This window comes from Salvelinus fontinalis, chromosome 27, assembly GCF_029448725.1.
Source record: "Salvelinus fontinalis isolate EN_2023a chromosome 27, ASM2944872v1, whole genome shotgun sequence".
Lineage (NCBI taxonomy): Eukaryota > Metazoa > Chordata > Actinopteri > Salmoniformes > Salmonidae > Salvelinus > Salvelinus fontinalis.
In genome coordinates, this window is record NC_074691.1 from 25,875,659 (window position 1) to 25,899,891 (window position 24,233).

The following is a 24,233-nucleotide window of genomic DNA, read 5'->3' on the forward strand; positions in this document are numbered from 1 at the left end:
GGCTTCAATTTACTCTAACGATCTGTTGGCTCATTCATCCCCCTCCTCTCCCCTGTAACTATTCCCCAGGTCGTTGCTGTAAATGAGAATGTGTCCTCAGTTAACTTACCTGGTAAAATAAATTGTCACAACAGATGGGGAAACTTTAGCTTTTTGAGATGGATCAACAGAGTTGATGATGTTCATTACCGTTTGGAGAACTGTTAGACTGGTTCTTCTGACCCCCTGGTCAAAAGTAGAGCACTATAAAGGGAATAGGGTGCCATTTGGAATCAGGGACAGACTCAATGCAGTGAGACAGACTTTCCACCAGGACAGGGAACCAACCGGCAGCCTGACTCCACTCCAGAGCTCCTCTCAGGTTTACAGCTACAGCGGAGGTATTGTATCTGTCTGTTGTAATAACATTACTGTCCCGGCACAGAGACCATGTCAGGGAGTTAGTTATTGTCTGTGAGACACAGTCTCATGACTGGCAATGAAGTCAACCACGTTACCAACAGCAGCCTCAGAGCCCATCACACTGTGTTTGTGAGGTTAGGAGTAGAGTTGAGTAGGAGTGAGACACATGGGACATGTCTTAACCCCCCCTGGTTTCCCCTTCTCACCTCTAACATTCACACACACTCACCTGGACGCACACACAAGTACACACACCCTCACCAACACACGCATGCACACACAAAACAACCATACACAGACAAGATGTCCTGGTTTCTATGGCAACATTTAAACCTTGTGTCATGTGTTGTGAGCACTCTCTCTCTCTTTGTCTGTGTCTCTCTCCTCCCTCTAACTGTGTTCTGGTGGAGGTGGAGAAAAAGGGTACATTCCAGCCACGCTCATGACAATCCTTAGATATTTTATATAGACCTTTTTCAGATTGAACTTCCATCATTCCTTTAAGTTTGTCCAAGTCAATTTATTAACCAACCAACAGTTCAACAATACTTCATCAGTCTGCTGGCCTACAACAGTATTTTGCTAAAGTATATTTTCACAACCTGTCACCAGTCTTTTATCCTACATCCGATTGATGGATTTTCATTTAAGACGGAACATTTATGTATGTTGATGTACTCTTATTAAGAATGAAGAACATTGTTTGATAAGGGAAATGTTGTGACAGGGAGTTTTTCCCTGGGTGTGGTTTTCCCAGTAGAGGATAGTTCATGCTATGTTGTTGTCTTAGGTCTCTCTTTATGTAGTGTTGTGGTGTCTCTCTTGTCGTGATGTGTGTTTTGTCCTATATTTTTATTTTATTTTTAATTCCAGCCCCCATCCCCGCAGGATGCCTTTTTGCCTTTTGGTCATTGTAAATAATAATTTGTCTTAACTGACTTGCCTAGTTAAATAAAGGTTACATTTAAAAACTAAAAAGGTTTCTGGAAATAAAGGAGTGGCCAAATAAAGAGGGGAATGTATAAAGGAGTACATCAAGTTCCTGCTATAGCTGTCTAGCTGTCACCTCAACATCACAACAACCCACTGGGTCTACAGTTACATCTGACGAGTGCAGCAAATAACAGGTAACATAACATTTTCTGAATTAATTAAACTTTTATTTATCAAGGTTAGTCCCGTTGAGATCCAGAAAATATGTATTGTCCCATTGGTTAGTTAGACATCTGTCAAGGGAGCTCTTACCTTATATTATTGATTTACTCTTAAGCGTGCATCAATTTTAAATAAAGTTGATTTGAATTACTTATACAAACTCAAGCGTTGTGGAATCTTATTCGATGTGACATAGGATATTCTAATTAAATGATGGCTGATCTCTGTGATGGGCTTGCCCCCCATAAAGTTGGTGCTAACTTTTATATTCAATTAGACAATGAAATATCCAGAGCGAAAGACTGAATTGTTGCTTCTCATAGTAGACCACGTGTACAGGTAATCAACTTATTTGGGCATGACTGTGTTTATGATTTGGAGGCCTATTATAAGATAGTATCTTATACTATGTATCCGTATCATAATTGCAGTCATGTTGTACTCTATCACAGGAGGTTGGTGGCACCTTAATTCGGGAGGACAGGCGTGTGGTAATGGCTGGATTGGAATGGTATCAAATACATCAAACACATGGTTTCCTTGTGTTTGATGTCATTCCATTCGCTCCTTTCCAGCCATTATTATGAGCCGTTCTCCCCTCAGCAGCCTCCACTGTACTCTATAAGGTAAAGACAATGCTTCCTCGTCTGAGGGCAGGTAATCAGGTATTTATTTTATTGGTGAGCAGCTATCTGTACAATCTGCTGTGCTAATCTGCTGTGCTACCCTAACCCTAACCCCCCCCAACATTCCGCAGCGCGCGAAATTCAAATTATTTTTTTGAAATATCTAACTTTCATACATTAACAAGTCCAATACAACAAATGAAAGATAAACATCTTGTTAATCTACCCATCGTGTCCGATTTTTAAAATGTTTTACAGTGAAAACACAACATATATTTATGTTAGATCACCACCAAATCCAAACAACACACAGCCATTTTTCCCAGCCAAAGATAGTCACACAAAAGCAGAAATAGAGATACAATTAATCACTAACCTTTGATAATCTTCATCAGATGACACTCATAGGACATCATGTTACACAATACATTTATGTTTTGTTCGATAATGTGCATATTTATATCCACAAATCTCGGTTTACATTGGCGCCTTGTTCAGAAAAGCCTCCAAAATATCTGGAGTAATTACAGAGAGCCACGTCAAATAACAGAAATACTCATCATAAACTTTGATGAAAGATACATGTTTTACATATAATTAAAGATACACTTGTTCTTAATGCAACCGCTGTGTCAGATTTTTTTTAAACTTTAGTAAAAAGCACACCATGCAATAATCTGAGACGGCGCTCAGATTTAACAAAATTTCTCCGCCATGTTGGAGTCAACAGAAATACGAAATTACATCATAAATATTCCCTTACCTTTGATTTTCTTCATCAGAATGCAATGCCAGGAATCCTAGTTCCACAATAAATCGTTGTTTAGTTCAATAATGTCCATGACTTATGTCCAATTAGCAACTTTAGCTAGCATGTGTAGTACACGTGTCCAAACGCTGGCGCTGATGTAGGCAAACGTCGGACGAAAACTTATAAAAGTTATATTACAAGTCGAATAAACTGGTCAAACTTAGTAGAGAATCAATCTTCAGGATGTTGTTATCATTTATATCCAATAACGTTCCAACCGGAGCATTTCTTCATGTCTGTATAAGTAATGGCACACATGGCCATTCCATGACTAGCACGCGTGACCAGGAACTAGCATTCTGCCAGACGACTGAATCAAATAGCTCCCATTCGGCCCCACATCACACTAGAGGCTTCATTCCACGTTCTACTGACTGTTGACATCTAGTGGAAGGCGTAGGAAGTGCAAACAGATCCATATATTACAGGGAATTGAATAGGCGATGACTTTCACATCGACCCTTCTCAGAATTCTCACTTCCTGTTTGGAAGTTTGCCTGCCATATGAGTTCCGTTATACTCACAGACATAACTCAAACAGTTTTAGAAACTTCAGAGTGTTTTATATCCAATAGTAATAATAATATGCATATATTATCATCTGGGACAAAGTAGGAGGGAGTTCACTATGGGCACCAATTCATCCAAAAGTGAAAATGCTGCCCCCTGTCTCAAAGAAGTTTTAAGCTTGTGTGAATTTTGCAGAATGATAACATGCAAAATATTCACTGTTTCATACATACTCCTTACTGAGGACTTTATGGTGCATCATGGACTTAGGGACTGGGGCCATCTGATAGTGGTGAGTTCCTAATGATACTTTTTTCAATTATAGCCTTGAATGATGCTTCCGTTTCTGATGAAGTTGAAAAATGGTAGTGATGCTGTCCTCTCGGTACTTACAGATACTATGGAAGTAAGTACCTCCCGTCCTCTAACCTCTACACGGGCAACTAGCAACTGAGAACTCAGCTCTATAGAAGGAACTGGCTCAGTATTCTTAAATTATTTCTGTTATTAAAGTATTCTGGGATACTTCTTGAATTCTTGAATGTCATGTCTGAATAGGCCTCTATGTATACGCACTGAATGTGTGTGTATGCCTGTTTTTCGTGTGTGTGTGTGTGTGTGTGTGTGTGTGTGTGTGTGTGTGTGTGTGTGTGTGTGTGTGTGTGTGTGTGTGTGTGTGTGTGTGTGTGTGTGTGTGTGTGTGTGTCTTACTGTGTATGTGTGTGTACTTATCTTGTCCCCCCCCCAGCTCTCTGATGCTCTGTGTGGCTGTCCGTCCTCTGGTTCCACCCCCCAGGGAAGCAACAGTATCTGGCCCAGTCAACAGCAACCAGGGGGTCCTGTCTGGCCGACACAGCCCAGCCAACAGCACACCCAACCCCAGTCCCCATCCTGCTGGTCTGAGCAGCCCAGCATCCCCTGCTGGCCTGGTCCTCAACCATCCCAACCATCCCCAGCTCCAGCCCAAAACTGGCCTGGTCTCCAACCACAACCACTCCAACCAGCCCCAGCCCATCCCTGCCAGCCATGCTGGCCTGGACCCCAGTACCAGGCCCAGGCTCTCCAGCCCCAGCCTGCACCCCAGTCTTCTCAATCTCCAGATCCAGCCCCCGCCCCTGCCCCGGGTTCTTCTGAAGTCCTCGACCAGTCTAGTGCCCTTAACCCAGGGTCTGGATGGCCGTTCTGCCCGGGTCAGTCTGGTTGGCCTGGTCAAAACCCAGGCCTTAACCCTGGCCTTAACCGAGGTGGGTCTGGATGGCCTTTCAGTCCTGGTCAGGACCCAGGTGGCTTCAAACCTGCTCCACAGTGGAACTCGACACCAACTCAACATCTGGTGAGAGACAACGAGAAGGATCTGGTGAAGCTGTAGTGTAGCCTCAGTGGAGAGAAAGCGGGAGGGCTGGATAGAGGGCTGGATGGTGAGCTGGATGGAGGGCTGGATAGAGGACTGGATGGTGGGCTGGATGGTGAGCTGCATGGAGGGCTGGATAGAGGGTTGGATGGAGGGATGGATGGAGGGCTGGATGGAGGGATGGATGGATGGAGGGCTGGATGGAGGGATGGATGGAGGGCTGGATGGAGGGCTGGATGGAGGGCTGGATGGAGGGCTGGATGGAGGGCTGGATGGAGGGATGAATGGAGGAATGAATGGAGGGCTGGATGGAGGGATGGATGGAGGGATGGATGGAGGGCTGGATGGAGGGCTGGATGGAGGGATGAATGGAGGGCTGGATAGAGGGCTGGATGGAGGGCTGGATGGAGGGATGAATGGAGGGCTGGATAGAGGGTTGGATGGAGGGATGGATGGAGAGATGAATGGAGGGATGAATGGAGGGCTGGATGGAGGGCTGGATAGAGGGTTGGATGGAGGGATGGATGGAGAGATGAATGGAGGGATGAATGGAGGAATGAATGGAGGGCTGGATGGAGGGCTGGATAGAGGGCTGGATGGAGGGCTGGATGGAGGGCTGGATGGAGGGATGAATGGAGGGCTGGATGGAGGGCTGGATGGAGGGCTGGATGGAGGGATGGATGGAGGGATGGATGGATGGAGGGCTGGATGGAGGGATGGATGGAGGGCTGGATGGAGGGATGGATGGAGGGATGGATGGATGGAGGGCTGGATGGAGGGATGGATGGAGGGCTGGATGGATGGTGGGCTGGATGGAGGAATGAATGGAGGAATGGATGGATGGATGGAGGGATGGAGGGATGGAGGGCTGGATGGAGGGCTGGATGGAGGGATGGATGGAGGGCTGGATGGATGGAGGGCTGGATGGATGGAGGGATGGATGGAGGGATGGATGGATGGAGGGATGGATGGAGGGCTGGATGGATGGAGGGCTGGATGGAGGGATGGATGGAGGGCTGGATGGAGGGCTGGAGGGATGGATGGATGGTGGGCTGGATGGAGGAATGAATGGAGGGATGGATGGATGGTGGGCTGGATGGAGGGATGGATGGAGGAATGGATGGATGGTGGGCTGGATGGAGGAATGAATGGAGGAATGGATGGAGGGATGGATGGAGGGCTGGATGGATGGAGGGATGGATGGATGGAGGGCTGGATGGAGGGATGGATGGAGGGATGGATGGATGGTGGGCTGGATGGAGGAATGAATGGAGGAATGGATGGAAGGCTGGATGGAGGGCTGGATGGAGAGATGGATGAAGGGCTGGATGGAGGGATGGATGGAGGGATGGATGGATGGAGGGGTGGATGGTGGGCTGGATGGAGGGATGAATGGAGGAATGGATGGAGGGCTGGATGGAGGGATGGATGGAGGGATGGATGGAGGGCTGGATGAAGAGATGGATGGAGGGATGGATGGATGGATGGAGGGATGAATGAAGGGCTGGATGCATGTTGGGATGGAGTTAGGGAGGGAGGGAAGAAAATGTCATAATCATTGTGTTGGTGTGAAGATAGTGCCATATACTAAATGTCTGTGTGTTGTGTTGGTGTATAGAATGTGCCCTACAAGCTGAACCTACAAAGAGGCCTCTACGACAAGATGATGCTCACCATCATGGGCCAGATCAAACCAAACGCTAAGCAGTGAGTTCATCAACCACCATAGTCTACTAGGGTCTTTATTGTCTACTGGGATGAAAACGATCCCTGAGATACCCAGTGGAAGCATTGGATGTACAGTACACATTACCAGTATGTTATTTGAATACAACTGATGTAATAAGTCATTTTACTATATTGAATGTCAGCTGCTTTCAATACATCACGTTCCTGGAAGACTGGGCCTATTAACCTGATGACTGTAGTTTTTCACTATCTAATGTCTTGACCTGTGTTTTTATCAACATGATCAATTAAACTGTTTTGATTGATCCTAACTTGTTTAGGTTCACGGTGAACTTCCTGCGAGGTAACGACATCGCCTTCCACCTCAACACTCGGTTCAATGAGGGGGGCAAGCAGGCAGTGGTGAGGAACCACAAGGTGGGAGAGCGTTGGGGGAAGGAGGAGAGGCACACACAGGGAGGCTTCCCCTTCATGGCCGGTCAGTCGTTCGAGGTCAGTGGGAACTTCCATTTAGACAGCGCTACTACTGCAGACTATACTGTCCTGACTAACAAATCAACTGTAATTGACCCTTTTCGGTGTCTGCGGCTAAATTACACTTTATTTCAATCCGCTCTCCCTCTCCTCCCCTCTCTCCTGTTCCCCCCTCTACTGTCTTGCAGATGAAGATTCTGATTATGTTTGAGGAGTATAAGGTGGCTGTAAACGGAGCTCAGGTGTTTGAGTTTAAACACTGTGTCAGAGAATTCAACCAGATCGATCGCATCAACATCCTCCATGATGTCATCCTCACCTCTGTCAACATAGACACGATACCATGACAACCACACACATGACATCCTTATATACATTAAACAACAACCATCATAGGCTACATACATAGAAGTAACTCTTTGGACCTATTTTATGATGATGCTGATGGAGATAAAGATGATGATGATGAGCTGCGCTCTTTCTCTGGTAAACACATAATACTGCATTAATTCCCACTTACTAAAATAACCACCCCATGTGCAAATCCGTGTGGTCTTAGCATGCACGTAGGACAAAAAATGAAGCAATGTTCTTTAATGTAACACATTGCTTTCATCAGAAGAGAGAAGGTTGCAATTTTATTTTTTTATTTTTTTTACGATGCAGAGAATAAAGTTAGGTTACTTCTAAGTAACATTGTGACCTTCCATTAGAGAGCTTTGCTTTTGTGTAGGTTGAGGCCTGTTCATTCATATCACTTGTGTTCCTCCTGTCATGATGTTGCCCTCTTTGGGTACAGCGAGCAACATCCCCCTCTCTATGTCTCCTACACTCAGGCTGCTGCGACCTCAGGTCGTAAATTCCTGGAGGAGATTATCTCCTCATGGCCACAGTATAGAGAGATAGTGAGTTTTCATAGAGAGAACAAATTCATTTCTTCCTCCTCACAGAACTGGAGTTCCGAACAGTATTTATGTCCTGGAGAACGTATAAAAGATCGGTGAAGAATCCAGCTACGAACTGGTCCATTTGGTACAATTTTGTGAAACTCATGAGAGACAATATGGCCACATTACCATAACGCTGTTTATACAATAGCCTCAGATATGAGGCTTACATCTAATTGTTGTATAAGATGAAAGAGTGAGGATGATACTGTTTGTGAAATTGTGTAATTTGATTTTGGACTGTTTAATGAAGGAAACTCCAATTCCCTTTGGAGTTTAACTAAATCTGAGGACCGCCCATGAGCCCAGTTATGGTCTGGCGCCATGGGACAGGCCCTTTTCTGCTCTTCCGAATAAAACCCCCACCCGGGTTTTCTATCACCAGACAAGCTTACCTCGATAACGAGAGGGCCAAGGTTTGAGAGGAAACCATAAACCTAAGGTTTGAGTAGATGGCTGAATCTTTTAACCATACCACGTGGTTAAACTCTTAGACTATTGATACTGACAGAATAAGAACAAGTCTTTGATATTAATTACTAGTCTGCAGCTAGGAATTTGGTATCATTGAACGCGAAGACCGACAACCGCCGAAACATCTATTCTATAACGACATGAATGAATGTCACTCTGAACTATCCATTCTAACCACGACAGAGAGAGAGAGCAGACTCTCCAACAGAAACAAACTTTTCAACAGAGATCCCGACGACACACTGAGAGTAAATATATATATTGATTGCAATTGTTCCCGAATGAGTGAGCGTTCATGTGCAAAGGATTAGCATTTCAATTGTTATAAATATCACTCTGTCTAACAAGCCGCCATACCGGTTTAGCCCACTAGGGCACATCCCCCTATCATTTCTTTGTAAACATATCTATTTTGTTTGTTTGTGTGATGCATTTCTGTGAATTACTTAGTTAGTAAATAAATGATTTTAAGACAATTGATGTATGGATGACTCATAGATGACTCATGGATGACTGGGTTCATGCAGATAACTAACCATTTACAATGTTTGGAATGAGACTAACATGAGGTAAATAATAATTCATTAATCAGAAGACTAAGTGATCAGATATCTAAATATCTGAAAGTTATATTAGGAAAATTATAACTTTATAATCTGAATATTTTCCTTGGTGCTCGACTTCCTAGTTAATTACAGTTACATGATTAATCAGTTTAATCGTGTAATAATAATTACAGAGAGTTATTTGATAAATAAGTCTTCAGTTTTAATGATGCCAAAGACACGACAGTCCTCTATTCACCTTTCCTCATTTCTATTGGGGATAGTTTTTCCACTTGCCGATGAAAGGCCTCCAGACACAGGAAGGACATTTAACTGAACAAACATTTCAGTCACTTCTTTTGTACAGTGATTAAGATCAGATAAGATATTGCTTTATTAATGCCCCAAAGGGGAAATTTGATTGCACCAGCCAATACATTCAACACCAATAGATTCACAATAAAACACAACAAAGGACACACTTATACTAAAACCAGCACCTCATCAGTTACTATAAAAACAAAGTGTTTTCTCTGTTTCATACTTGTAATTACTTTCAATATCACTGTTTAAATGAAGGTTAAATAAAAAATATTGCTGTATTCCATATTGCTTTTGCAGTGGCTCAATCCTACTAGGAGGTCTTTGACATCTAAGCCTAGCCTTGCAGTACACAGTAGGCCTTAGTATCTGACAGTAACGTGTTTGGTTAGTAGTTCCATAACTACCTGCTTGGTTGTGAGTACTTTAGACAGACTTTGTTTGATTTATGTTTGCTGTATTATAAAACATTTAAAACAGCATTACCATACACAGCATTTAACACGTAAATAATTCCAAACCATACATTTGATTTGACCTTTTAGTGAAATTCCTTCTGCTTTAGTATTTGGTCATAATTCAGAGAACAAGAATAGCTCACTTCTATAAGATGTTTGATTACCATCTCATACCATAGCATCTCATTTATTGATGGCTATAGTTAGTATTTTTGCAGCCATTATCAAATGTATAATATGATGACAAATTATACTGTTTTGATGGAGTCAGCTATTTTGTTACATGTATTCTAAGTTTTGTGGGTGTTTGTTTATTTAGCATTTTGGCAAATTATACTATTTTGAAAAAGTTATTTTATTTTGTGGTATGTATTTAAAGTTTTGATGGTGTTAGTGCATTTCGCAAGAAAAATGTGTTGAATGTACACTGAGTATACAAATGAACGCCTGCTCTTTCCATGACAGACTGACCAGGTGAATCCAGGTGAAAGCTATGATCCCTTATTGATGTAATTTGTTAAATCCACTTCAATCAGTGTAGGTGAAGGGGAGGAGACAGGTTAAAGAAGGATTTTTAAGCCTTCAGACAATTGAGACATTGATTGTATGTGTGCCATTCAGAGGGTGAATGGGGAAGACAAAATATTTAAGTGCCTTTGAACAGGGTATGGTAGTAGGTGCCAGGCGCACCGGTTTGAGTGTGTCAAGAACTGCAACTCTGTTGGGTTTCTCACGCTTAACAGTTTCCCGTGTGTATCAAGAATGCTCCACCACTCAAAGGACATCCAGCCAACTTGACTCAACTGTGGGAAACATTGGAGTCAACAAGGGCCAGCGTCCCTGTGGAAAAAGCGGTGCAACTCAATATTAGAAAGGTGTTCCTGATGTTTTGTACGCTCAGTGTTTATGTAATTAAACATATTTACTGTTGAAGGACTGACTGAAGACATCAGTAGATGAAGTGCTCTTATACAAACCTTTAAGTGCACTAATGGGCCCAATACCAAATCGACCCCGAGATCCTATACCCTACACCTCAAACTCAACTCTGGGCATCGAAGCCACGTCTTGCTTGTTTTCATTGTTCCCCTCTAATCAGGGACTGATTTACACCTGGCACACCAGGTGAGTGCAATTCATTATCAGGTAGAACAGAAAACCAGCAGGTTCCGGACCTCGTAGGGTAAGAGTTGAATAACCCTGCTGTATACAGTTGTGGAGCTCTAAGAGGAATTGACTGGTGTAACCAACTTGCTGTCTGATAGGCTAAGTGGAAGTTTCACCATGTTGCTAATAGCAATCAAATCGTCTCAGATGTCTCCAAGCACATAGGGCTTACAGTCTAGGGGTCAGTTTGGGACTGGCCGTCATTGTATTTCACTGAAGGTCTCCATATGACAGGATTTAGCGCCCTCCAGGGGTAGTCTTAAGAATCTAACCAGGTTGGTTAACTTTCATCACTATGAATAGGGAGTAAGTGTGCATGTTGGGATTGTGTGTTGGTTGTGTTGTTGTTACCATGGACATAGTAGAGAGTTAGTTTGACCATGACCCTCCCCCTAAACACCATATAATTTACAAGAATTAGGATTTGGATTAGGAAACACATTTTAGTCGACAGAGGTTAGGTGCAGGGGATATCCCAGATCTGTTTGTGCTGTCTTGCCAACTCCTATTGTCATTGTTTGGCGTGACAACATACGAGTGGCAAGACAGCACAAACAGATCTAGTACCAAGCTAGGTTTCCATATGTACAGGGGTTACAGCTAGAGATCAGGGGTTACAGTTAGAGGTCAGGGGTTACAGCTAGAGGTCAGAGGTTATAGGTGCAAGGAGTTTCGATACCTACAGATAATCTAATCATGGATGGAGAGAAGATTGAAGATAAGTGTTTCCAATGACATCATCAACCAATTAGTAGACAATTAGTTGGCAATGTCTACTCATAATTGGTTAAAATTACACAACGCACACCGATGATGTCATTGACATTTGTTTTTACTACAAAAAATAGAAACGCACAATTTTTACATATTTGATGTTGGGGTGGTGCTGAAGATAATGAATATGTAGTTGAACATATTAAATTAACATTGTTTACATTTGAAATCAAATCAAATTGTCTTTGTCACATGTGCCAAATAGAACAGGTGTAGACATTACCATGAAATGCTCACTTACAAGTCCTTAACCAACAATGCGTTTTTAAGAAAATAGAGTTAAGAAAATATTTACTAAATTAACTGAAGTAAAACATTTAAAGTAACACAATAAAATGACACTAATGAAGCTATATACAGGGGGTACCGGTACAGTCAATGTGTACAGCTTACAGGGGGTACCGGTACAGTCCATGTGTACAGGTTACAGGGGGTACCAATACCGAGTCAATGTGTACAGGTTACAGAGGGTACTGGTACAGTCAATGTGTACAGGTTACAGAGGGTACCGGTACCGAGTCAATGTGTACAGGTTACAGAGGGTACCAATACCGAGTCAATGTGTACAGGTTACAGGGGGTACCGGTACAGTCAATGTGTACAGGTTACAGGGGGTACCGGTACAGTCAATGTGTACAGGTTACAGAGGGTACCAATACCGAGTCAATGTGTACAGGTTACAGAGGGTACCGGTACAGAGTCAATGTGTACAGCTTACAGGGGGTACCGGTTACAGTCAATGTGTACAGGTTACAGAGGGTACCGGTACCGAGTCAATGTGTACAGGTTACAGAGGGTACCGGTACAGTCAATGTGTACAGGTTACAGGGGGTACCGGTACAGTCAATGTGTACAGGTTACAGGGGGTACCGGTACCGAGTCAATGTGTACAGGTTACAGAGGGTACCGGTACAGTCAATGTGTACAGGTTACAGAGGGTACCGGTACAGTCAATGTGTACAGGTTACAGGGGGGTACCGGTACAGTCAATGTGTACAGGTTACAGGGGGTACCGGTACAGAGTCAATGGATACAGGTTACAGGGGGGCTCAATGCAAATAGCCCGGGTGGCCATTGGATTAGTTGTAGTAGTCTTATGGCTTGGGGGTAGAAGCTGTTAAGGAGCTCCGGTACCACTTGCCATGCGGTAACAGTGAGAACAGTCTATGACTTAGGTGACTGTAGTCTTTGACAATTTTTTGGGGCCTTCCTCTGACACCGCCTAGTATATAGGTCCTGGATGGCAGGAAGCTTGGCGCCAGTGATGTACTGGGCTGTACGCACTACCCTCTGTAGCACCTTACGGACGGATGCCGAGCAGTTGCCATACCCGACCGTGATGCAACCGTTCAGGATCCTTTCGATGGTGCAGCTGTAGTACCTTTTGAGGCTCTGGGGATCCATGCCAAATCTTTTCATTTTCCTGAGGGGGAAAGGTGTTGTCGTGCTCTCTTCATGACTTTCTTGGTGAGTTTGGACCATGATAGTTTGTTGGTGATGTGGACACCAAGGAGTTTCAAACTCTCGACCCTTTCCACTACAGCCCCATTGATGTGAATTATGGCGTGTTCTGCCCTCCTTTTCCTGTAGTCCACGATCATCTCCTTTGTCTTCCTCACGTTGAGGGAAAGGTTGTTGTCCTGGCAGTGTGAGGTCTCTGACCTCCTCCCTATAGGCTGTCTCATTGTTGTCGCAGTCGTGGGTGAACAAGGAGTACAGGGGGGGACTAAGCACGCACCCCTGAGAGGCCCCTGTTTTGGGGGTCAGCTGGGCAGATGTGTTGTTACCTACCCTTATCACCTGGGGGCGACCCGTCAGGAAGTCCAGGATCCAGTTGCAGAGGGAGGTGTTTAGTCTCAGGGTCCTTAGCTTAGTGATGAGCTTTGTGGCCACTATGGTGTTGAACGCTAAGCTGTAGTCAATGAAAAGCATTCTCACATAGGTGTTCCTTTTGTCCAGGTGGGAAAGGGCAGTGTGGAGTGCGATTGAGATTGCGGCATTTGTGGATCTGTTGGGGTGGCATGCGAATTGGAGTGGGTGTAGGGTTTCCTGGATGATGGTGTTGATTTGAGCCATGACCGGCCTTTTAAGCACTTCATGGCTACCGACGTGAGTGCTACAGGGCTGTAGTCATTTATGCAGGTTACCTTCACTTTCTTGGGCACAGGGAAAGCTATTGATTTCAGCTAATGATTTCATTCAGTTATTAAAATAAACAATCTCCAGGAATAGCTTTACTGCTTGTTGGGAGGGTTAGGCTACACTTTACTCTAATGCTCTGTCATAAAGGCTACATAACACTGTCTTAACACTGTTATAACACTGTCATAACACTGTCATAGCAGATGGGGAAACTTTGACTTTGAGAGATGGATTAACAGAGTTGATGATGTTTATCACTGTTACCAGGTGAACTGTTAGACTGGCCCCTCTTATGGTGTGTTACAGACTCAATGTTGTGAGACAGACTTTCACCCTGACTGCCATGGGAACCAACCCCAGGTCTGACACAGCGAAGGTATCTGTCTGTTGTAATAACATTACTGTCCCGGCACAGAGACCATGTCAAGGAGTTAGTTATTGTCTGTGAGACACAGTCTCATGACTGGCTGCTGAGCAATGAAGTCAACCACGTTACCAACAGCAGCCCATCACACTGTGTTCGTTGTGTTTGGAAATGCCTGTACATACTCAAATGGGTTGCTTTCGTGCTAAATGAAAACCATGGCTGTCTTGAGAGACACTTTGGGCTTGAGAGTTAGGCACCACCTGGTTACCTCTTCTCACTTGTAACACCCACACACGTACGCATGTGCATACACACACACACACAACACAACCATACACAGACAAGATTCCCTGGTTTCTATGGCAACATTTAAATATTGTGTTTCTCTCACTGTTCTCTCCTCCTCTTCCATCTCTCTCTCTCCCTCTTCCATCTCTCTCTCTCTCTCCCATCTCTCTCTCTCCTCTCTCCCATCTCTCTCTCCCTGTCCCATCTCTCTCTCTCCCTCTTCCATCTCTCTCTCTCCCATCTCTCTCATCTCTCTCTCCCTGTCCCATCTCTCTCCCTTCCTGTTCCATCTGTCTCTCTTTCTCCCTGTCCCATCTCTCTCTCTCCCTGTCCCATCTCTCTCTCTCCTCTCTCCCATCTCTCTCTCCCTGTCCCATCTCTCTCTCTCCCTGTCCCATCTCTCTCTCCCTCTCCCATCTCTCCCATCTCTCCTCTCTCTCTTTCTTTCTCTCTCTCTCCCTCTCTCGTTCTCTCTCTCTCTCCCTCCCTCTCTCCCATTTCTCACTCTCCCTCCCATCTCTCTCTCTCTCTTTCTCTCTCTCTCTCTCCCATCTATCTCTCTCTCTTCCACCTCTCCCATCTCTCCCTCTCCCTCTTTCTCTCTCTCTATCTCTCTTTCAAGCTCTCTCTCGAAAAAAAACTGTTATTGCATTCCAGGAACACCCATGACAGTTTCAGAGCAGAAACACCAGGGAATATGTGTTTTGTTTATGTTATAGGGACAATGCTATATAATCCTCCCTTAGATATTGCAAACTTCCATAATTTGTTCAAGTATATCCAAGTCAATTTATGAACCAACCAACAGTTCAACAATACTACATCAGTCTGCTGGCCTACAACAGTATTTTGCTAAAGTACATTTTCACAACCTGTCACCAGTCTATTATCCTACATCCGATTGATGGATTTTCATTTAAGACGGAACATTTATGTATGTTGATGTACTCTTATTAAGAATGAAGAACATTGTTTGATAAGGGAAATGTTGTGACAGGGAGTTTTTCCCCTGGGTGTGGTTTTCCCAGTAGAGGATAGTTGGGAATAAAGGAGTGGCCAAATAAAGAAGGGAATGTATAAAGGAGTACATAAAGGAGTGTGTGTGAGTTCCTACTGTAGCTGTCTAGCTGTCACCTCAACAACACAACAACAACTGGTAATGTAACGATTTATTCATTTATATATCTCTCATTTATCCAGGTTAGTCCCTGAGATCCAGAAAATATGTATTGTCCCATTGGTGAGTTCGACTTTTCTTTGACAAGGGAGCTTTAACCTTATTTTATTGTTTTACTTTACTGTGTGTTGCAATTTTAAATGCACTTTAAAAAAAGTTCAATTTGATCTATCTAGCTCCAGCTGTCTGGTATCATAGTTGATGAAACATAGAATATTCAAATACAATTTTGGCTGATCTCTGTCATAGGCTTGCTGCTTCCCCCTCCAAAAGCTGGTACTTCCTCTGCTCTGTGGCAGGGCCAATTTAGTCCTGGGCTAAGGTTTGTGTTATGCACTTTAGAGTGTGAAAGTATTAAATGTTTCTTAGCTATGCTGCAGTCTAAAAGAGGTAATTTGGCAAACCAACATTTTGCAGTGTGAAAAGCCCTGGCTTATAGAGTGTATCTTCCACTAACCTACATTTTGGCTGAATAGGATAATTCATTGTACGATGATCCACCTACATTTTATATGAGACAGATTTGACATGTTATGCATACTGCTGGTCTATGGGATGTTCAAAAGTAGGCCACTTACTGAGGGAAAGCTAGATTCAATCCGATCACCACTTTTCGTTAGTCATGGCTAGAAGGGATGCAGCTAATGTCAAAGATGTCAAAAGTAGCATGTTTGAGTCACGTTGGGAGAATTTTACAATCTTAGTTAACCCTAATTATTTTCCTAACCTTAACCTAATTATCCTAATTTGCAACGTTAATTATAGTAACCTGGCATGTAAATTCTCCTAACCTGCTACGAAAAGTTGGTTGGTATGGCAACTGCTCGGCATTGGACCACAACGAGGAGCTACAGAACCTACAGAGGGTACATCACTGGGGCCGAGCTCCCTGCCATCCAGGACCGGTAGCCTGGTGGGTAGATGCGTTGGCCCAGTAACCGAATGGTTGGTGGATTGAATCCCCGAGCTGACAAGGAAAACAATCTGTTGTGGCGTTCTGTCCCTGAACAAGGCAGTTAATCCATTGTTCCCCGGGCGCTGATGACGTAGCTGTCGATTATCGCAGCCCCCGTACCTCTCTGATTCAGAGGGGTTGGGTTAAACGTGGAAGACACATTACAGTTGAATGCATTCAGTTGTACAACTGACTAGGTATCCCCCTTTACCTCTATACCAGGCAGTGTCAGAGGAAGGCCCTACAAATAGTCAAATACTCCAGCCACCCAAGTCATAGACTGTTCTCTCTGCTGGCTGCAATGCTACCTCACGACAAGCGGTACCGATGCACCATGTCTGGAACCAACAAGACCCTGAACAGCTTCTACCCCCAAACCATAAGACTGCTAAATAGTTGACCATATAGCTACCCGGACTATCTGCATTGACCCTTTTTGCACTCACTTTTTTTGACTCATCACACACTGTATGCTTCTGCTGCTGTTTACTCTCTGTCACTTTATTCATAGTTCTCCCTATATAGCCTACATCTCTGCCTCAATTACCCCTGCACATGGACTTGGTACTGGTATTCGTGGTATATAGCCAAGTTATCGTTGCTCATTGTGCCTGCTTTTATTATTACCTGTTTTACTTTTCTATTACGTCTATATTTTCTTTCTCTCTGCATAGTTGAGATGGGCCTGTAAGTAAGCATTTCACTGTTAGTCCACACTTGTTTACAAAGCATGTGACAAATAAAATTTGATTTGATTTGAAAGTCACTTCTGCCATTAGCTGCATCCCATCTAGTCAAACCCCTTTTGGGCTATGCACCTTTTGAAGGTTCTGTCTAGAAGGGATACAGCTTTTGTCAGAACTGACTTTTCTTAGCAGGTTTTAGGAGAACTTACGCAGCAGGTTGGAAGAATTAACATAGCAGGTTACTAGAATTAAATGAAGGTCAGGAAAATGGTTAGGTTTAGGGTTAGCTAAAATGCACACAAAAAACGTTGACAATTGTTGTTTAAGATGGCGCCGACAGATATGGAAGCTCTGCTTCTAGTTCCTAAGCAACTTTGCAGTATTTTCTTTACAAGCATTTCGCACACCCGCAATAACATCAGCTAAATATGTGTATGTGACCAATAACATTTGATTTGACGTTAAATTGGACAAAAGCTGTATCCCATCTAGACATCAACCCCCTTTTGAAGGCAATATTTCCGTGTTCCCGGATTCTGCAATCGAAAATTAGCTTTTAAATGTCAATCACACAACGCAAATCTACCGCAGACCGGACTTAATCTAGGCCTAAGAACTCTTAGACATTATGGCTTGAATATTCCATTCTGAATGACAAAGAAAGAAATATGCAGAGCAAATGTGTTACACCGAATTGTTGCTTTTAATAGTGGGTACTTAGAACATGTATGGTTTGGAGGCCCATTGCAGAGTCATCATGTACTGTCTATAAAGACCATGCACAACATATAGGCTATACAGACTGAGGGCAGGTAATCAGGTAATGATGTTATTGGTGAGTAGCTATCTGTACAATCTGCTGTGCTAAGAGAAGACAGTCACTTGTGTGACTGTGGCAGAATGATTAGACAACAGATTCACAGTTCCATACACATTCCTTACGAAGGGCTTTATTATGCATTATGTTCCATATGACATGGCCTTCTACCGTCTTACTCTGTGTATGAGTACTGAGTAGTGTCGGACTTGGTCTATAATAATCAAGGGAGTGAGCCGATTTTAATTGGCTGAGGTAATTCACTGTTCAGCTGTCCCTCTCTAATGTCCCTCAGTATCAGCTGGTATAATCAGGGATGAAACTGGAGCAAACAAGTTCCTAAAGTGAACAGTGGTGAGTTGCTATAGTGATTTGTGTTTTGTTAGGGGTTCTAATGCTTCCGTTTCTGATGAAGATGAAAAAGCGTAATGATGCTGTTCTCTCTTTACTTACAGATACAATGGAAGTAAGTACCTCCCCTCCTTCAACCTCTACACTGACAACTAGCAACTGAGAACTCAATGACAGGAACTTGCTCAGTAGTCTTGAAGTATTGCGTGGAAATTGACTCTGTATGTGTCTCATTCTGTGTTATTTGTCTGTGTCTGTGTGTATGGGAGTGTGTGCAAACGTGTCGGTGCCAGTGTGCATATATGAATGTGTGTATCTTTGACTGTATGTGTGTGTACTTATTTTGTCCCCCCAGCTCTCTGATGCTCTGTGTGGCTGTCCGTCCTCTGGTTCTACCCCCCAGGGAAGCAACAGTATCTGGCCCAGTCATCAGCAACCAGGGGGTCCTGTCTGGCCGACACAGCCCAGCCAACAGCCCACCCAACCCCAGTCCCCATCCTGCTGGCCTGAGCAGCCCAGCATCCCCTGCTGGCCTGGTCCTCAATCATCCCAACCAGCCCCAGCTCAACCTCAGCCCATGCCTTGCTTTCCTGGACACCCGAACACCCCCTGCTGGCCTGGGCAACAGCCATCCCAACAAGCCCCAGGTCCGGCCCAAAACTGGCCTGGGCCACAGCCATCACAACCATCCCCAGCTCCAGCCCAAAACTGGAACTGGCCTGGTCCTCAACCATTCAAACCATCCCCAGCTCCAGCCCAAAACTGGCCTGGTACTCAACCACAACATACCCAACATACCCAACCAGCCCCAACCCATCCCTGCCAGCCATGCTGGCCTGGACCCCAGCCCCCGCCTCCCCAATTACAGCCCCAGTCTGCACCCCAGCCTTATCAACCTCCAGCCCCAATTCAAGCCCAGGCCCAGGGCCCCAGCCAGCCCAGTCCCCCAGGGTGGCCAGTCCCAGGCTTTAACCCAGGCGTTAACCCAGGGTCTGGATGGCCATTCGGCCCTGGACAGGACCCAGGTGGACAGTCTAGTTGGCCTGATCAGGACCCAGGTGGCTTCACACCTGCTACACAGTGGAATCCGACACCAACTGGACAGGTGAGAGACAGGGAGGGAAGGAGGGTAAGTGGATGGAAGAAATGAATTGGCATAATCATTGTGTTTGTGTGAAGATACTGCCATATACTAAATGTCTGTGTGTTGTGTTGGTGTATAGAATGTGCCCTACAACCTGAACCTACAAAGAGGCCTCTACGACAAGATGATGCTCACCATCATGTGCCAGATCAAACCAAACGCTAAGCAGTGAGTTCATCAACCACCATAGTCTACTAGGGTCTTCATTGTCTACTGGGATGAAAACGATCCCTGAGATACCCAGTGGAAGCATTGGATGTACAGTACACATTACCAGTATGCTATTTGAATACAACTGATGTAATAAGTCATTTTACTATATTGAATGTCAACTGCATTCAATACATCACGTTCCTCGAAGACTGGGCCAATTAACCTGATGACTGTAGTTTGTCACTATCTAATGTCTTGACCTGTGTTTTTATCAACATGATCAATTACACTGTTTTTATCCTAACTTGTTTAGGTTCACGGTGAACTTCCTGCGAGGTAATGACATCGCCTTCCACCTCAACACTCGGTTCAATGAGGGGGGCAAGCAGGCAGTGGTGAGGAACCACAAGGTGGGAGAGCGTTGGGGGAAAGAGGAGAGGCACACACAGGGAGGCTTCCCCTTCATGGCCGGACAGTCCTTCGAGGTCAGTGGGAAAATTCTTTATAGCAGTGCAACTCTAACCTATACTGTACTGACTAGCAACTCTAAACTATACTGTACTGACTAACAACCTATACTGTACTGACTAACAACCTATACTGTACTGACTAACAACCTATATTGTACTGACTAACAACCTATATTGTACTGACTAACAACTCTAAACTATACTGTACTGACTAACAACCTATACTGTACTGACTAACAACCTATACTGTACTGACTAACAACCTATACTGTACTGACTAACAACCTATATTGTACTGACTAACAACCTATATTGTACTGACTAACAACCTATATTGTACTGACTAACAACTCTAAACTATACTGTACTGACTAACAACCTATATTGTACTGACTAACAACCTATATTGTACTGACTAACAACCAATACTGTACTGACTAACAACCTATACTGTACTGACTAACAACTCTAAACTATACTGTACTGACTAACAACCTATACTGTACTGACTAACAACCTATATTGTACTGACTAACAACCTATATTGTACTGACTAACAACCTATATTGTACTGACTAACAACAAATACTGTACTGACTAACAACCTATACTGTATTGACTAACAACTCTAACCTATACTGTATTGACTAACAACCTATACTGTATTGACTAACAACTCTAACCTATACTGTACTGACTAACAACCTATACTGTACTGACTAACAACCTATACTCTACTGACTAACAACTCTAACCTATACTGTATTGACTAACAACTCTAACCTGTACTGACTAAGAACTCTAACCTATACTGTACTGATTAACAACCTATACTGTACTGACTAACAACCTATACTGTATTGACTAACAACTCTAACCTATACTGTACTGACTAACATCTCTAACCTATACTGTACTGACTAACAACCTATATTGTACTGACTAACAACCTATACTGTACTGACTAACAACTCTAACCTATACTCTACTGACTAACAACTCTAACCTATACTGTACTTGCTAACAACCTATACTGTACTGACTAACAACCTATACTGTACTGACTAACAACCTATATTGTACTGACTAACAACCTATACTGTACTGACTAACAACTCTAACCTATACTGTACTGACTAACAACTCTAACCTATACTGTACTGACTAACAACTTTAACCTATACTGTACTGACTAACAACCTATACTGTACTGACTAACAACCTATACTGTACTGACTAACAACTCTAACCTATACTGTACTGACTAACAACTCTAACCTATACTCTACTGACTAACAACTCTAACCTATACTCTACTGACTAACAACTCTAACCTATACTGTACTGACTAACAACCTATACTGTATTGACTTTACAACCTATACTATACTGACTAACAACTCTAACCTATACTGTACTGACTAACAACCTATACTGTATTGACTAACAACTCTAACCTATACTGTACTGACTAGCAACTCTAACCTATACTGTACTGACTAACAACCTATACTGTACTGACTAACAACCTATACTGTACTGACTAACAACATATATTGTACTGACTAGCAATTCTAACCTATACTGTACTGACTAACATCTCTAACCTATACTGTACTGACTAACAACCTATATTGTACTGACTAGCAACTCTAACCTATACTGTACTGACTAGCAACTCTAACCTATACTGTACTGACTAGCAACCTATACTGTACTGACTAACAACCTATAATGGACTGAATAACAACCTTTACTGTACTGACTAACAACTCTAACCTATACTGTACTGACTAACATCTCTAACCTATACTCTACTGACTAACAACCTATATTGTACTGACTAACAACCTATACTGTATTGACTAACAACTCTAACCTATACTGTACTGACTAACATCTCTAACCTATACTGTACTGACTAACAACCTATATTGTACTGACTAACAACCTATACTGTACTGACTAACAACTCTAACCTATACTCTACTGACTAACAACTCTAACCTATATTGTACTGACTAACAACCTATACTGTACTGACTAGCAACCTATACTGTACTGACTAACAACCTATACTATACTGACTAACAACTCTAACCTATACTGTACTGACTAACAACTCTAACCTATATTGTACTGACTAACAACCTATACTGTACTGACTAGCAACCTATACTGTACTGACTAACAACCTATACTGTACTGACTAACAACTCTAACCTATACTTTCCTGACTAGCACCTCTAACCTATACTGTACTGACTAACAACCTATACTGTACTGACTAACAACCTATAATGGACTGAATAACAACCTTTACTGTACTGACTAACAACTCTAACCTATACTGTACTGACTAACAACTCTAACCTATAATGTACTGACTAACAACTCTAACCTATACTGTACTGACTAACAACCTATACTGTACTGACTAACAACCTATATTGTACTGACTAACAACCTATACTGTACTGACTAACAACCTATACTGTACTGACTAACAACCTATACTGTACTGACTAACAACCTATACTGTACTGACTAACAACCTATACTGGTTGGTTTGTGGTCCCGTGTGGCTCAGTTGGTAGAGCATGGCGCTTGCAACGCCAGGGTTGTGGGTTCATTTCCCACGGGGGGACCAGGGTTCAATTCCCACGGGGGGACCAGGATGAAAATGTATGAACTTTCCAATTTGTAAGTCGCTCTGGATAAGAGCGTCTGCTAAATGACTTAAATGTACTGTACTGACTAACAACCTATACTGTACTGAATAACAACCTATATTGTACTGACTAACAACTCTAACCTATACTGTACTGACTAACAACCTATACTGTACTGACTAACAACCTGTACTGACTAACAACCTATATTGGACTGACTAGCAACTCTAACCTAAACTCTACTGACTAACAACTCTAACCTATACTGTACTGACTAACAACCTATACTGTACTGACTAACAACCTGTACTGACTAACAACCTATATTGGACTGACTAGCAACTCTAACCTAAACTCTACTGACTAACATCTCTAACCTATACTGTGCTGACTAACAACCTATATTGTACTGACTAACAATCTATACTGTACTGACTAGCAACTCTAACCTATACTGTACTGACTAACAACTCTAACCTATACTGTACTGACTAACAACCTATACTGTACTGACTAACAACCTGTACTGACTAACAACCTATATTGGACTGACTAGCAACTCTAACCTAAACTCTACTGACTAACATCTCTAACCTATACTGTGCTGACTAACAACCTATACAGTACTGACTAACAACCTATACTGTACTGACTAACAACTCTAACCTATACTGTACTGACTAACAACTTTAACCTATACTGTACTGACTAACAACTCTAACCTATACTGTACTGACTAACAACCTATATTGTACTGACTAACAACTCTAACCTATACTGTATTGACTAACAACTCTAACCTATACTGTACTGACTAACAACTTTAACCTATACTGTACTGACTAACAACTCTAACCTATACTGTACTGGCTAACAACCTATACTGTACTGACTAACAACTCTAACCTATACTGTACTGACTAACAACCTATATTGTACTGACTAACAACTCTAACCTATACTCTACTGACTAACATATCTAACCTATACTGTACTGACTAACAACCTATACTGTACTGACTAAAACCTATACTGTACTGACTAACAACTCTAACCTATACTGTACTGACTAACAGCTCTAACCTATACTGTACTGGCTAACAACCTATACTGTACTGACTAAAACCTATACTGTACTGACTAACAACTCTAACCTATACTGTACTGACTAACAACTCTAACCTATACTGTACTGACTAACAACCTATACTGTACTGACTAAAACCTATACTGTACTGACTAACAACTCTAACCTATACTGTACTGACTAACAACTTTAGCCTATACTGTACTGACTAACAACTTTA

The 24,233-nt window shown here is 43.0% G+C and overlaps 2 protein-coding genes across 2 annotated transcripts in view; both read left to right on the top strand.

Moving 5' to 3' along the window:
- Positions 1-3,904: 3,904 nt before the first annotated feature.
- Positions 3,905-7,678, top strand: LOC129825658 (galectin-3-like). Its single transcript, XM_055885849.1, has 5 exons — positions 3,905-3,910; positions 4,253-4,837; positions 6,474-6,562; positions 6,865-7,036; positions 7,207-7,678. Exons 1-5 carry the CDS (start codon positions 3,905-3,907, stop codon positions 7,363-7,365), a joined length of 1,011 nt encoding a protein of 336 aa, XP_055741824.1. The 3' UTR covers positions 7,366-7,678.
- A 10,918-nt stretch (positions 7,679-18,596) lies between these two features.
- Positions 18,597-24,233, top strand: part of LOC129825659 (galectin-3-like) — a 33,480-nt gene continuing 27,843 nt past the window's right edge. Inside the window, exons 1-4 of the mRNA XM_055885851.1 lie at positions 18,597-18,602; positions 18,843-19,592; positions 19,711-19,799; positions 20,098-20,269. Of these exons, the coding sequence (XP_055741826.1) occupies positions 18,597-18,602; positions 18,843-19,592; positions 19,711-19,799; positions 20,098-20,269 (1,017 nt within the window). The remainder of the gene's footprint in view (positions 18,603-18,842; positions 19,593-19,710; positions 19,800-20,097; positions 20,270-24,233) is intronic.

What these genes read in the sequence shown, in the direction of transcription:
- LOC129825658 (XM_055885849.1), top strand. An exon ending in CGACACCAACTCAACATCTG is followed by an intron (nt 4,838 to 6,473) that starts GTGAGAGACAAC and finishes GTTGGTGTATAG; the next exon opens with AATGTGCCCTACAAGCTGAA. An exon ending in ATCAAACCAAACGCTAAGCA is followed by an intron (nt 6,563 to 6,864) that starts GTGAGTTCATCA and finishes TAACTTGTTTAG; the next exon opens with GTTCACGGTGAACTTCCTGC.